General features: G+C 35.3%; 1 protein-coding gene across 2 annotated transcripts in view; it reads left to right on the forward strand.

The window, feature by feature from the left end:
* Positions 1-13,838, forward strand: part of LOC106462572 (chordin-like) — a 146,537-nt gene that overhangs the window by 48,676 nt on the left and 84,023 nt on the right. For both annotated transcript variants that reach the window (XM_013922507.2, XM_022389867.1), the window contains exon 2: positions 9,975-10,078. In XM_013922507.2, the coding sequence (XP_013777961.1) occupies positions 9,975-10,078 (104 nt within the window). The remainder of the gene's footprint in view (positions 1-9,974; positions 10,079-13,838) is intronic.

Here is a 13,838-nt window from a genome sequence, read left to right on the forward strand (position 1 = left end):
GTGGTTAATACTTAATTCTGGAGTTATTATATCACTGCTATGATGGAGAAATCTTAAAACTCATTCTTTTCATTTTGCGCGTTTAGATTTAGATATGTCTGTGAAAACTATTGCATCATAGATGTGTGTACAAGTAATTTGTTTCTGAGCTATATTTTCGAATACGTTTCCTTCCGTGTTCTTTCATCACTTGTGATTTTGCCCTCAATAATTCCTTCGATGTTAGAAGTGTGAATATTGCGGTGGAAGACTTGTTGTTGCCTCAAGTTGACTGCGAGTGCATTAACCTCCATTAACCCTGGTCAGGGTGGTCCTGGCTTGACATGCGAAACGTCGACATTTCTATTTACTTCATGTGTTAGAAATGCGTGATAAAGCATCAAACGCCAGTTTCAGGACTCCATATCCTTAATTTCACGGCGATGTGTGCAGTCAGAGCAAGCAGAGACGGTCCTTCACTGCATGGGCTAAACTTATTTATCGTGTTTAGCGGTCTGCATTACAGAGGTGGCTCGTTCGTTAGGACCAGATAAACGACCGCCTCTCATTAGGCTGACGTGGGCGTAGGCAACTTGCTAGTGAAACTGAACAGAAATGGTATGGTATGATATTTTTATAGCTTACTAGGAGATGTATTCACGCCATCTGTTCCTGTTGAAATAACGATGCTCTTAACATGCATATAAAAAAGTGATCTAAGGATATCAAATATTAAAGATTTAATAACCAAAAAAAAATAAAAAAAATCCAGCCAATAACAGCTTTTCTTACTTAAATGAGTCAGAAACGGACTGATAGACATCTGGGTCAAAAATGTGGCACTTTTTTTTAACCTGTGCGTGTTGATGTGTCAGTATTTTTTTCCAACTAAATCAAATTATTATGACTAAATGAAAGTAAAAAAAATTATCTACATAATTACTGGAATTATACTTTAAAGACGAAGTGTAAATAGTGTTACATAAATTCTTGGGAAAGAAATTGACAACGTCCCACTTTTTTCATGAAAGAGATATACTGTGCTCATTGTACGGTGTTATAATATAATAACTGTACTCAATCTTCAACAGTGAAGTCAGTAATATAACAGTTAAAAGATCCGGTGCATAAATAACTATACACACACATAAGTACGCTGTTTAAATTCTATGAGAGCTATATCTTCTCTCAGTGAATGTGCTGACAAAGCAACCTAACAAAACAATGTGACAGTGTTGAGTTCTTATAAACATACATTTCAGGTTAGACACAGAAGTGGGGCCGAGCGTGGCCCAAGAGTTAGTGTGCCGGGTTATGGTCCTGCAGGCTACGAGTTTGCGTATCATTAACACATCGAAAAAAAAAATCGCGCTCTGCACTTTGGGGGTCGTGGATGCGTGAAAAGGGTGATGGTTGGACAAGAGTAGACCAAAAGTTTGCTGTAGGTACTGTTGTCTAGCTGCCTTATCTCTACATAGGTTTGAGCACGTTAATTCAACACGATTTTGAATAAGCGTATCAGTAGGTCACGTAACAACTACAGCTGATGAAAAGTCACGGTACCACGAAATGTATCAGAACTACATTTTGATATATTTTGGTGTTTCGTAGGTAGTATGACACAACCGAAAATATATCTCTTTTGAGAAGATTATGTAACAGCTCTTTCCGACGCAAAAATATTCATACACTCAGATTATTAAGATGTGTTTAGAACGAGGATTTAGAAGTTTCATGTACTTGAATACGTTGAAAAACAGTGGAATATGGATCAACTTGGGGATTCAGCACCATACATAAAAGAGACTTGCAAGAAGTATTACCCCAGCTGTGTACAAGACAACAGTATGAGACATCATCAAGAAATATGTTCGTCTGTATTAGCGACACAATTCAGGTATATACAAGTTTTATCCACAACATACCCGTTCAACTATCGCATACCAAAAGTAGCTGGAGAATGAAACCAGTATTCATGCTGTTCCATACAAAGACATGTCATAGTAAAGTCGCCAGCCGCATTACCTGTGGAATTCTGTGCGCTCGGACTGTTGAAACGAGCGCTGGGAAACCGTCGTTCTTGTAGATTAGATGAATTATGGAAAGCCAGCAGAGAGTGGTGGTGTGCTTTTGACATGTCCACCTTACTAGGGAGACTTTTGCAGTGGAAACTACGACCTTTAGATTGCCGATAATGACCTTGAGCGTGCAGATTTCCAGTAAAAACCTTCAAGTTTTGTGAAAAGTTTGAATTTTCAGTATGGCTTATGCAAATTACTAGACAGACTATTTTTACAAGCAATGTTTTTACTGAAAACCTGTTTCATTGATATCATATATTTTCCATATAAACAAATAACGTATAGGTAAAATAACACAGCTTCACAACTGCTACTCCACAAATTTTTCAGAGAAATGATAAAATCGGGAAAAGTAAGATTTTTAAAATTTCCTTCCTCAATTAGTGAAGAAAGATAGTGTTGCATATTCTGATGCTTCTTAAAACATCTAGATTCACGTGTTATCGAGCCATGCGTAGCCTTTCTGTTAAATGCCACTAAATACGTGCTACACTTTCACCTGTGGTTTTGTTATAAAAGCGGCAATCAATCCCACTACTCGGTTCAAAGGGCCAGACAAAGCTTTTGCGGAGGTGGGTGCTGTTAACTGATTGCCCTGCTTCTGCTCAGCGGTTTGAAATTAATAACAGTGAAGATGCTTGAGCCTTAAGGGTCTCTGTGACCTGGCCGTTTATCCCATGTGCTCATAAGGTGCCGTTCAGGATAAAATATAATTACATGTGCTCTTATCTCATAGAGTGCATATTTGAAATGTGATGTATACAGGATCTAAACGAAGCAAACAAACACGGACAGTAGCGCCAAGGAGTGTGTTAATACCTTTAAGGGTTATAGAATATTTCTTAGTTATTAAAACCACTCCTATCGCTTTACTTTCTGGAACTGAAATGTTACAGCCAGTATTCATCTGTATTGGATTATCCTTCTTACGAAGTTATCATGTTATTCTTGAATCCCCAAGGTGGCTCAGTTAAAAATGCGAATTTCATCCCAGCGATGGACACAACGCAGATAACCAATCTTCTAACTCTGTGCTTAACAGCAAAACAAACTACATTGGATTGTAACAAGAACAGCATGGCCAAAAGTAATATTTTGCACAACATTTTAAACCAATATGGACAGTGAAACAAAACTGGAGAATTAATAAAGCAGTCTGTTTGCCCAACGATTAATCGAAAAAACATTTATTAATTAATATCGGAGGCATCGCTAGGCACTGGAACACGAGGTCCGAACCCCGATTCTATTTGACGGTGCCCCAAATCCCCAGATGGTGTCTTGAAAATCAGAATAGAAAACCATGATCGATATCATACTGAAATGCCAAAACTTCCCGCGCCTATAGGTCCTAGCATAGAATCTTTTAAGCACTAGCGACACCTGTGATTAATATCAACTTCCGATCAAAGTAAACTAACTACTGAAAGCGAAACTAAAAATCAAACTCAACCTGGTAATGAATATAGCTAATTAAATGTATTCGGTCAAATATACTTCACATAGACTAAAAAGAACCAAATTTAAGTACGTTTCTGGAGTTAGGTCTATTTCTGTCTGCATAGAAAAGTCTATGAAGATTGTCTTTATAGATAAGATGAATAGACATAAAAATAAAAAAGTGTATAAATGAATGTCACGCAATTTAGAAGTTGGAGATTTTTTTTCTCTAAAATGTGTTACATTATGTGTAGTTTTTTTTTCTGGATATAATCTAGTAGATTTTTTAGTTCTCTTTTTCGCAAGCTATTTACGAACTTGGCTAGCGTGTCTGTAGGTTAAAGAGCTTATGGGCCAAACTTGGCAAGAGTTGATGTATGTATGTTGTTTGTATTTATATTATTAAACTTTTTTAAGACAGTACGCTTATTGCATTCATGTGTACATAGTGCAGTTCTCAGAAGCGAAAAAAACAAATAAATGAAATCAGAAATAGAATGAGGGTTCTTTTTAAGCCTGATCGACCTATTGTGTTACAACATTTACAAGTGTACTCAGAACGAGATCGGAACAAAGCTTGTACACTCGGAATATTTAGCGTGTTTGAACATATGTGAGCAATAATGCGGCTGCGCATTGCCATGATACTTACTCTGCTAAGCTTGAAGTCTCGTTGTGGGATGTCGTGATCATTTACTCCTTGTGCGTGTGCAGGCAGGCGTGTCATTCCTTTTCCTGTGTCTCGTCATCGACGAATGGTGTGATATTTTGGGATGTATAAACTGGGCATTATTCTACCAACACTTCTTTCAGCTAACAACTTATTTTGGTCAAGGGCATATGAGTATAATCACTAACTGATAACATTTGTATTTGCTTGTCCAAGAAACAGCTTACTAATTTAATAATTTTGAGTGAAAATCAAGGATCACAATACGGGGTGAGTCAAAAGTCACGATTTTCCCTATTGTTGTGAGGTAGGTGTATAATATCGAAATTCTGCTGACGTAGGTTGTGTGGGATATTGGGGGGCCATTTCTTAGCTGACTTGACACCATGATATAAGGTCAAATTAAAATGCCATTTCTAAAACTACAAGTCTGACGTAAAATATGCCAATACAAAACGTAGGTTGTGTGGGATATTGGGGGGCCATTTCTTAGCTGACTTGACACCATGATATAAGGTCAAATTAAAATGCCATTTCTAAAACTACAAGTCTGACGTAAAATATGCCAATACAAAAGTTGTAGCATTTGAATATCCTTTATTCAATGACTATTTCTATCATGTTAGGTAACAAATGGCTCCCAATATTCCTAAACACTCTATGTAAGAAGTTTTCCAGTGTTCCACACCTACTTCACAACAATAGGAAAAATCAAGACGTTTGACTCACTCTGTACTTGTGAGAAGCGAGAGTTTATTTAAAACAACTTTCATAAAAGCTTCGTGATATGCAACCCCCACCCCCTTTTTTTGGCTCACGTTAAGGTGTTATGTATTGGAGCTCTGCATGGCTGTGTGTGTTGCACGCTGTTGGCGTGTGGCATCACTTGTTAAACGACCTTGTTTTTGTGACAACTCAAGTGCTGTTTGTTGAATCTCTCTCAAACTTCCGGTAGGAAGTACCAAAGGCTGGTCAGTTTCTGGTGGCTTGTTTGTTTCTGGTCTAAAAAAGTACTTTCAAATAATAATGCTATACATTACGATAAAGTTAATTCAACTATTTTAAATTGGAGACAGGGATTCTCGAATACGACGTTGTTGTGTAATACTACATTATACGATTAAATTACTAAATGCGGCATTACTGTAAATTGCATGTCGTTGAGATTAATGAGAAAGTGTGACCTTGTTGTATGTTACGTAAAAACTAGATTTATGCCAAAAAGTGACTATCTTTATTTTATATTATTACAACATGAAATAATAACAAGTAAAGACGTTGTAAATGACACAGAACAAGTCCAGAATAACACTTGGAGCCGGGTATTTCCACCATGACCCTGGCTGCCAGGGAATGAGCTCTGAGTGACGGCGGCAAAGTGTACGACTGTAGGCCAGGGAGCGGTCGGCGATGAAACCCTAGTCGTCGGGGAGACGCCAGCCTTATTAGTTGCTTCCCTGACGGCCCAGTAGACTGGCAGTCAGCCAAACCTTTATGTAGGCCGAAGAAGGGTTTGGCTTTACGCACCCGACCTCGTCTCCGTGTGTGGAGGAAAAAGTTTTCACCGCGGCATGAAGCAAGTCGCGTGCATTGATATGAATTTCCAGCAATCGGGACACGTGCCTTCTCTGGTAGACTGTGGCTGGCCTTCTGACCCGCCTGCCACAAGATATCGCAGTGACAGGCCAATGAGAACGGAACAGAAACAGAAGAAACGTATACTGTAAATAAACTTCATAAGCTGAAACTTGAAGATTTCGTCTCAATTCTTTTTTCAACAGATATCGTTAATGTTAGAACTTAGTTTTTTCCTTGTCATTTCATGATCATCTCACCGTAGAGAATCAATATTAAGACGAATACATTGTCGAAGCGAAGTTTTTGTTGGCTCATAAATGAATAAGATAAATTTGTAGAACATACCAAGGCTTGAAGGACTTTTATCTGTTACAGTACATACGAAAGTATTTGGAGTGGCATCATTATTTTCAAGAGAATATTAATAACATTTAAAAGTTTTTTTTCCTTATCTAAGCATCAGCAATACACGAATTTGAAATGAACATTGGTCACAAGTGGTCGATTTAATATGTTAAAGAGGAACACAACGTTCGTACAAGTACATAATCTTAGTATGTCTAAAAAAAAAGAGAAACGTTCGTACAAGTTCGTGATTTTAATATGTTTAAGAGAAACAGAAACGTTCATTCAGGTTTGTGTGATTTAAAGTTTAGATGAACATGTGTATTTAGGTTTTAATCAATTTGTGAAACTTGTGGGTTTTATGACGTTGCTTGCTATAAATCTTATTACATCTTTCCAGTCCAGCTAGATTTTAAGATTGATCAGTTGAGGAAACTTGATTTTTTCTTTGTCTCACGAATCGGGCTTGGCGTGACCTAATGGCTAACGTGCCGGTCCGTGAAGCTGAGGGGCCATGGCTTGCACCCCGTTGCCAAAAAAAAATCGTTCTCACGCATCATGGAACCGCAGGTGCGGTTATAACAGTAACGGTGATCGGACAAGAGGTTATAACAGTAACGGTGATCGGACAAGAGTTGACAGTAGATGCTATTGACTACCTACCTACTTTCTAAGTTATGAGATCAAACTTATGGACTGTTAGCACAAATAGCTTTTGAGTAGCTTTGAGCGAATATCGAAAAAACAACAACAGCAGTTAACTATCACGAACATTAGGCGTCCAGAAAATAAATCCGGTATATATTACTTTGCTGAAATCGGTTATATCTTCTATCTTTTTTAAACTTTTTGAATAAAATCGTCCAATACTCTTGACAAAAAATACTAAATCCATAACGTGTAATTAGGATATCCACTTGTAAAGAGTAACTGGGGTTTCCTTATTGTTCTTACAGTTTTTCAGAGTCCTAGAGAACGCGTCTTAAGGGTTAAATAAAACATTTTACAGGGGCATTTTCCGCTTAAAATTTATTACATATACGTAATATAAAGCTTAATAAACTACATTGGAAAGTCATTATAGAAATTTCAGGTAGGCATGCGTATTAATACGATGTGAAAAAGCGATTGTTTATAATTAGAAATATGCACTATGTTGTAATTTAATATGGTACCAAAGTGTTTTTAATTTCATGACATGATTGTTCTAAAAATGTCTTGTTTATTGTGTTATCTCGTGATAAAAGTAATTGTATTTTATCAACAAGTTTCTTCGAGTTATATAATTGCAAACGGTTACACTTTATGTATGCAGCCTAAATCGTTATCGTGTTAATACACCCATTTTTCATTTTAGTTTTCACTATGTGATGCCCTCTGGTGAAAATAACTGAACATACCTCAAGTTTTTTATACTCAAATACACTGAGCTTCGTAATAATACACTTAATCATTCTGAGATATCCCATTAACCACATAATGTATTTTACTTACCCGTTGAGAAAAAAAAGCAAGTATTTATAGGTAAAACTATTCGGTTTCCATTCATGCAACTCTAAAATATTAGAGAGGCCTCTAAGTTTTTCTTCCTAAGCGATTTGTTTATAGCTTAAAAATAATTTGATTTTTTCGGCTACCTCATGAACATAAATAAGCAAAATTACTACGTAGTACAAAGAAATTTTAAGAAATGTCTAAACCAGCGCCCCCTTCTGGGAAAATATGATATTATATTATAATAATTTTGTATCCTTTTCACAGAATATGAGCATCATAATTCTCTTCATTATACACATAAACACACACACCATCGCTATTTTAGAATTTCTATATTCTCAGTAAGTAATCTAAAATGTTTTAGATTACTTGTTTCTAAATTTCCCGATAACTATAATGATAACTTAATACGTTTTAGGCCTTCAAATGATCTCCTAAGTTACTATAAATCCGTCACTTATAAAGTTTCTAACTTATCATTAACTTACAATTCAGTCACTATTATTAGGTTACTAACTTGTTACCAAGCTGCTAATAAGTTACTGCTTTCTAGTATTGACTAATTTTCTTTAAATTATTCCTGTTTCAAATTACACGAATGTTACTACTTAAGCTCGCGTCTTCGCAATCCATGGTAAGTCTACGTACTTACAAAGCTAAAACCCGGGGCTCGATTCCCTGCGGTGGATACAGCCCAGTGTAGCTTTGCTATAAAACAAAACAAACATATCTTTATTTCAACCTGCCATACGAATAGTAGCTTTCACCATTTAGGTCACCATATATATGTTTATTTATTTATTTTTTACTATCTGCAAAATGTGATTTACTATCAGGTTACTGAAAGATTATTTTAACATAGTGCTATTCTAGAGCAGTCCATTAGTAAGAACAAGTAGGATTTTACTGTCAGTTCTCGTGATCCTTACACTTCTTCAGTTGCTTTTTTTTTTTTTGTTACTGAGTAAGTACTCTAAAGTGATACCGTAGGAGGCGCTAATTCAGTATGCATTTTTTCATACCAGTGTCTGGCTATTTATGCACCAAATTGCTTGTGCGTCCATTACTTTGCTGGTTCCAGAGCCCTTAAAAACATATGAGCCATAAGAAAAATATATAATGAAAAAAAAAAACAAGTCAATATTGCAATTAATTCCTTTAATAACTGCGAGGGATTTCCTGTGTATTTTACATAAACATTTTAAGGAAATTCTTCACAAAGAGAGAGTAGAAATACAAAATATATAAATTACTTAATAAGTTACAATAAAGTGTATAATGTGAGTGTTAATGTAGAACATCGCATCATTCACAACTTATAGTGTTTCCTTTAAACTGATTTCTATATCTTTTGGAAGTGACTCATTACTTTAATGCGAAATTTTAAGAATCAGTGCGTCAGAATTTATAGTAGATTAACATACGTTGATATTTATATCCAGTGTTGGTGCGTTATGTTAAAACGATTTTGAAAATGCAAATCAGTAAGTCATGTGACAGTCACAGTCAACATAAAGTTGCGGTGGAACGGAATGTATTAGAACTATAATTTGACATTGTTTGGTGTTACGTGGGTAGTGCGATGCCACCGAAAATTGATCGGTTTTGGGAAGCGTATGTAATAGTTCTTTTCGACGCAAACATTCATACAGTGAGGTCATTAAGATGTGTTCAGATCGAGGTCTCATAACTTCTGAGGGGAGATATCCTTTGTACTTAATACTTTATACAACAAAAGGAAGACTTTAAGCCTCCTGAAAAAGACCTTAAACAACACATAACCTGATCAAGAAGGATCTCCGTCTGGAAAAGCGACACAAATTACAAATATACAAGTTGCTTCCGTGATCTCATCCATCTCATACCTCAAGCAGCTGGAGAATTAGACGGGTATTCATGCTGTTACATATGAAGATGTACCTTTAGTGTAATAAGACTGCTGAAACAGTCGCTAGGAAGCAATTATCCTCGTACATTAGATGGATTATGGAAAGCCAGCAGGGAGTAGGGGTGATTTTTGGACGTGACAGCCTTACGAAAGAGTCTTTTGCAATAGAAATTACGCTCCAGAACTGTTATAAAAATGTACGATCATCAGGCAGAGCATGACCGGACATGACGATATGGACTGTAACGACATGGTGAGGCTCCAAAATCGTTTTAACATGACATGCTCAATCTCTGTAGTTCTTATAATATCCGTGACTTCAAGTTTTAATTTTGTTGTAATTCCTAAAGAACTTTTGTATTAAACTTGGATATTCTGTAAATTTCAAAAACAACATGCAATTTCTTTTTTAACGTATGGTGCTTCAACAGCAGTAACAACTTTATAACTATTATTCAAAACAATTTAATATAATATTTTTTATTCTCACCACCAGACTGCCAGCTGGGAAATGGATCCTATGAGATTGAGGAAAGATGGCGGCCGGACTTGGGTCCTCCTTTTGGTGTTCTGTACTGTGTACACTGCGAATGTATAGCAGTAAGTTCCATTTATTTAGAACACTATGTGTATTTAACAACTTATTTAAGGGGGCATTATACTTTCGTCAACAACAGGGCTAAGTTGTATTCGTCTTTCATTTGGTAATTTTGTTTTAATTAAACGATAAGATATTTCATATACCTTAATGTTTTCATTCATATTAACTTAGCTGGCTACTTAGAACTAAACAAAAAATTGACCTGGTAATGAGTACAGTTAATTGAATAAACTGTTCTTACTTTCTTACTCATAAAGTTTATTGTGTACATTTGTTCGGTGTAACTCGGTGATAATTCTTAGGTGAATTAGGAGTCACACTGAATGTAAATTAAGTTTTACAGCACATAAATAAAATGATAGAATATTAGTAGTACCAAGTTACTTTATTTTGCTATGTTTATAATGATCCCCCTACTGTTTGAGTTATCCCCCGATGGAACAGCGGTAAGAAATTTTCTGAAAAGTTTTCACTTAGCTCTACAATCAAAAGTAGGCAAAACTGGTGAATTAAATTGTTTTCTGAATAAAGCAAAATTTGCCATTTTAAAATCCGGATTAGAGTAATAAGCATATATATTTTATGCCTAATGAGAAAAATATGTAAACAGAAAAGACTAGTTTGTTTCTTCTTTTCATTTTTTATCTTGGCTAAAAATTACCGTGTTTTACGTCTTTGCTAAAAATTACCGTGTTTACGTCTTTGCAACTGTTGCTTGCGACATTTTGTTATACAAAACATTCAATGGAATATTTGTTTATAAATATTACGCTCACGAATTACTTCTAAACAATCTTAAGTTGAATTGTGTGCGTATGTTTTAATGATGAAAACAATCCTTCTAAATAATCTTAAGTAAAATTTTATATACTTGCGTTTCAATGATGCAACAATCTTCAAATAAGCTAACAATTACTCCTTTAAATTATTTTGACACTGTTCCTCAATCGAGTAACAATTAGCATCACAATAATCCGAAACCTTTAATATTTAATAAAGTGTTTACCAGTTCATTGTGATGTTTCGTCACACGTGCTCTACCCTAAATAAGATCACGCTTTGCCACCTTTGGTGTTATATAAAACGTAATGCTATATAATTGAAACCAGTATGTTAGTGTATGATGTAACCCTAAAAAAGAAGGCACAATTAAAAATAACCCTAAAGCAATTTTAAATAAAGTATCTATCGTTCAAAAAGTCGGTAGCCCTTCAATATCCTGTGGATGCCCATGGCTTAGTCTGACCGAACTCTAGCGGGCCTTTTGAAACATTCATTTTTTTTTTTTTTTGTTAGTGTCTAGTTAAAACTTGTTGATTATTAGTACTTGCATTAAAATGCAATTAATATTTTGTATATACAGAGAAGTCTTACAAATAAACTATCAAAACGTAAGATAGCTAACGTGGTACTTTGTATTTATGGCAAAGCTATTAAAGCTGTCTGCCGCCGTTTCTAATTTTGTACCACAGCCTAAAGTGCGAGGGATATTTTGGGGTATCGCACGGATTCGAACACGGATCGCCAGCTCCGAAATCCAGAGCTATGTGTTATTATAGAGATAACCACAACATTCATTTTTCTCCCTATAACTTTTGCTACCTTACTGTGAAAGTTTTGGCACAAACAAAATAGTTTTCTATTGTTCCCTAAACGCGCAAAAGCTACTACTGTTTGTACTACTATGTCTTCTATGTATCTTTTATGGTTGTTAAAGTTTAAAAGATATTCGCGACATGATTCTGAGATGTCTTGTTTTGATATATATTAACGGATGACAAAGCAAAGTTTAAAGTACGTTTATCAGTCTTTACGCACTCGGTTATTTAAAATGTTCCTACAAAGCGTTATTTAGCACTGAATTATTAATTAATTTGGACGTAAGTTGCCAAATTACATCAGTCTCATATAGGGCCAAAACAGCCAGAATGAGGAAACTGTTGTTTTCTTAATTTATTTCTTAACAACTAGTAGCAAATTATGACGATTTAATCTTAGTTAGAATTTCAATATTTACCAACAAAAATGCCCAACTGAACATTTGCCACAACAGCTTCTCCTTCACTGAAAGCTGTGATTTTATTTAATTTGATTAATACGTACTTCTACTTGTTAAATGTGAGATTTCCTTAGTTTTCAGAACATGTAGGAGTAGATTTGAGATATGCAGAACCTCTTGGAATAAAGTATTTAGTTGTGGAAGTTTGCTGAAACAGGTACTCTGGAATTGTTTCTTAGTAATAACATCGCAATACAAGAAAATATTGTTAGTGCAACATTATGTGTAACGTTTACGTAGCGGAAGTTTTGTAATTGGGTATGATTTTCTGTCGATTTCACTTGCCTGTAATGTTTTTCTTAATTGTTAATTAGCAACACGTACTTGAATATAACACAGCATTAATTATATCTAGTGTGGTAATTAGAAAATAAGGATGATAACATTTCAATGACACGTCTTACAGGTTAAGATAATATCGAGTGTTAACAACTTTCATTCAGTGCAAATAGGTATCATTCAATGGAAGTATGTAATGATGTGTAAAGTTTATAAACTTTCATTCAGTGCAAATAGGTATCATTCAATGGAAGTATGTAATGATGTGTAAAGTTTATAAAGTTCTGTTATATAAGTACATCACAAAGATTAAGCTATGTCCAAGTTTTTGATTTGAAACAAAAGGAAGTTTAGCTTGAGTGATCTGAATGCATTCTGTATTGTTGGAATCATTGATAGAGATTGATGATGGTAATGTAATGTTGTTGCCACTGTTAAGATCAGAATATATTTCCTCGTTTGTATTTTTTAATTACAGAGAGTTAACCACACTTCATAAGAACGATTTAAATATGCTATTGCAGTGGTCAGTCTTCGCAAATGCCAGCCACGACGCTATACGGACGATATCTTCAGCATCAATATATTTATTTCACGACGAATTCTTGACCATTCAACATTGGACTGTTGCCTTAGGTAGACTCATTACACAGCCCTTATCAAAGAAGAGTAATCCTATTGAAATTGATCTAGAACCAAAGGACATAGCTAGGAAGTTTTAAAATCACACCATAAGCCAATCGGAGAAACTATTTTATCCTTAAAGTGAAGGCTATGGTTACGAAAGAGACCATTCAACGAAAACCTTATTAGAATGAAGTTGGGTATATCTCCTGGCACGTTTTATAAGATAGTAAATAAAGATTTGAAGTTAACGAAAGCTCACAAGCTTCCAGTCACACCTTAAACTCACTGTTGTTTTGTTTTTACCAGAAAGATAGCTAAATAAACTAGAATATCACCAATCCCATTTCACCACGTACTAGTAAAGTCCTTAGATGTAGCTCCAATAGACTTTTGTTCATTTGATCTGCTTAAGCCTAAACTTGGAGCTCACGTACAGTTCTATGGAAGATGTGTGACGTTAGACTCACGTCACCGTTTTTCAGATAAGCTTGTTACAAGGGAATTATGGTGTCAGGTAATTATGGTTACCAGATTGATATTATCAAATAACGTTGGAGAAAGTAATTACAAATGAAGTATGGGACCTGAAACATTGTTCTCATAAAGTGAGGCATTTAAATATGCCCCCACTGCAAATGCTACTCCTAACCAAACACACTCATACACCGAAGTAGACAATTCTTATTTGATATTCATTTTGTTAATCTTGCCTGCCTAGTAAACACTTCTGCTATCATCCATTGTTATTTTGTAGCAGTTTCTAAATGCAAATCATGAATTTTAAATTTACAGAG

Source organism: Limulus polyphemus, unplaced genomic scaffold (genome assembly GCF_000517525.1).
Source record: "Limulus polyphemus unplaced genomic scaffold, Limulus_polyphemus-2.1.2 Scaffold1199, whole genome shotgun sequence".
Lineage (NCBI taxonomy): Eukaryota > Metazoa > Arthropoda > Merostomata > Xiphosura > Limulidae > Limulus > Limulus polyphemus.